This window comes from Onthophagus taurus, chromosome 6 (genome assembly GCF_036711975.1).
Source record: "Onthophagus taurus isolate NC chromosome 6, IU_Otau_3.0, whole genome shotgun sequence".
In the NCBI taxonomy this organism is placed as follows: Eukaryota; Metazoa; Arthropoda; class Insecta; order Coleoptera; family Scarabaeidae; genus Onthophagus; species Onthophagus taurus.
In genome coordinates this window covers 27,722,390-27,724,563 of record NC_091971.1, presented here as the reverse complement: position 1 = coordinate 27,724,563, position 2,174 = coordinate 27,722,390, and the positions used below count along the sequence as shown (strand labels likewise).

The 2,174-nt window shown below is 37.5% G+C and overlaps 1 protein-coding gene across 1 annotated transcript; it reads left to right on the top strand.

The window, feature by feature from the left end:
* The first annotated feature begins 911 nt into the window (after positions 1–911).
* LOC139430166 (uncharacterized) lies at positions 912–2,174 on the top strand. Its single transcript, XM_071196825.1, has one exon. It carries the CDS (start codon positions 912–914, stop codon positions 2,172–2,174), a length of 1,263 nt encoding a protein of 420 aa, XP_071052926.1.

Here is a 2,174-nt window from a genome sequence, read left to right as displayed (position 1 = left end):
ACAAGTTATACATTTACGCTCACCGGAAGGGCATCGGAGTTGTCTTATAACTTTAACCCACCGATTTATTTGAATGAACTCGGTACATACGAGTTAGCTCTTTTAAATTTCGAAACGTTCAATACGTTACCTAATATCGATTCAACAAACAATATTTTACAATATGAAGATCATATGGGAAATTTTACACAGAATATTGAAATACCGCTAGGAACATACGATGTTAACGATATTAACGAATACGTTAAAAAAACATTAACAGCGAGGAATATTCTCAGCGTGACTACACCGGGTACACAGATACGCATAAGAGGTAATAATAATACGCAACGTGCTGAGATAAAAACAAACCGGCGAATAAATTTTGCTAGCGATAATTCAATCGGTTCCTTACTTGGTTTTAACCCTAAAGTTATACCTAAAAACACGATAACAGAATCGGATCATATCGTGAATATAAATAAAACGAATGCATTACAAATTTATTGTAATTTGAGCTCCGGATCGTATACGAATGGGCAACCCATGCACGTGTTGTATCATTTCTTCTCGAACGTACCGGCTGGTTTTAAAATAATAGAAGCTCCGCAACAACCGATTTACTTACCTGTTATAACGAACGTGATTAGCACCTTAATAGTACGCATACTTGATCAGGACGGTCAGTTGGTAAACTTCAGAGACGAAGAAGTGACCGTGAGAGTGCACTTGAAATCGGTGTGAGTAGTAGGGTATTTAATATGGGTATAGTGTACGACGTTCGAAGAAAAGCACAGGAAAGTCTGGGTGATAGAGTAATGTATAAAACGGTACGAAAGGATGTAAAACCTAACAGTAAGCGAAAATCAACTACCCAGTTAACACGCGTCAATCGTCAGTATTAAAGCAACTTAGGTTTTCAACTACTATAAATGGAGTCCTTAAACGTCACGGAGAAAATAAAAGTAGATAACTCGATTGTAAGTTACGAATATCATTCCCATCAACCGTTTGGTTCTACTAGCTTCGGTAACAATGATGAAATTCGTATAGGCATACCCGAAATAGACAATTACACATTGCCTCATGAAAGTTTTTTGTATGTGGAAGGGAGCGTACGTAAACTGGATGCGAGTGGTAAAGCAACAAAAGATGCTAGTGCAACTGTAAAATTGGTAAATAATCCTGTAGCGTTTATGTTCAGTGATATTCGCTATCTTATAAATGGTGTTCAAATAGATGGAGTGAGAAACGTGGGGTTAACATCATGTATGAAAGGATACTTTTCGTATACCCCTCACGATATAATAAAGTTGGCGAACACAGGTTGGAACATGGGCGAGGATCTGCTAGGTCAAGTGGTCCCAACATCCCCTGTAACGGGTGCAATAATGGATAAAAATGGAAATTTTGGATTGAGTGTACCGCTAAAGACATTAATAGGGTTTGCTGAAGATTTTAAAACAATTGTGATGAATGTGAGACAAGAGCTAGTGTTAATTCGTAATAATGATGATAATGATGTGCTTGTGAATACGGTACAAGAACCGTTACAGTTAAAAATCGATAAAGTTGTGTGGAGAATGCCCCATCTAGCCGTAGGCTTACGAGAACAATTAGCTCTAACAAAAATAGCAGGACGAAATATTGATCTGCAAATACCTTTTCGCAGTTGGGAAGTACATGTATATCCTTCTTTACCTCAAACAACAAAGCAGTCATGGGCTGTGAAAACAGCTCCGCAGTTGGAAACACCTAGATTTATAATAATTGGGTTTCAAACAAAGAAGAAAGGAAAACAGTTGGCGAACATGGCAACCTTTGATAATGTAAAACTCACCAATTTGACGGTATTCCTAAACGGTGAACGCTACCCATACGATAATCTGAACGTAGACTTTGATAGTAATCGTGTCGCAGTGTTATATGACATGTATACACGCTTTCAAAAGTCCTACTATGGGAAGGAAGGAGAACCATTACTCACTCCGAAACAATTTATTGAAAATTATCCACTGATTGGAATTGATTGTACATATCAAGCAGAAGCGCCACACAAAAGTGGGGTAGAAATACGGATAGAATTTACGACAAAAAATCCGATTTCTGATGGTACCACAGCATACTGTTTAGTTTTACATGATAAGGCGTTTCAATATTCTCCACTAACAAAAATCGTCAAACAAATGACTTGA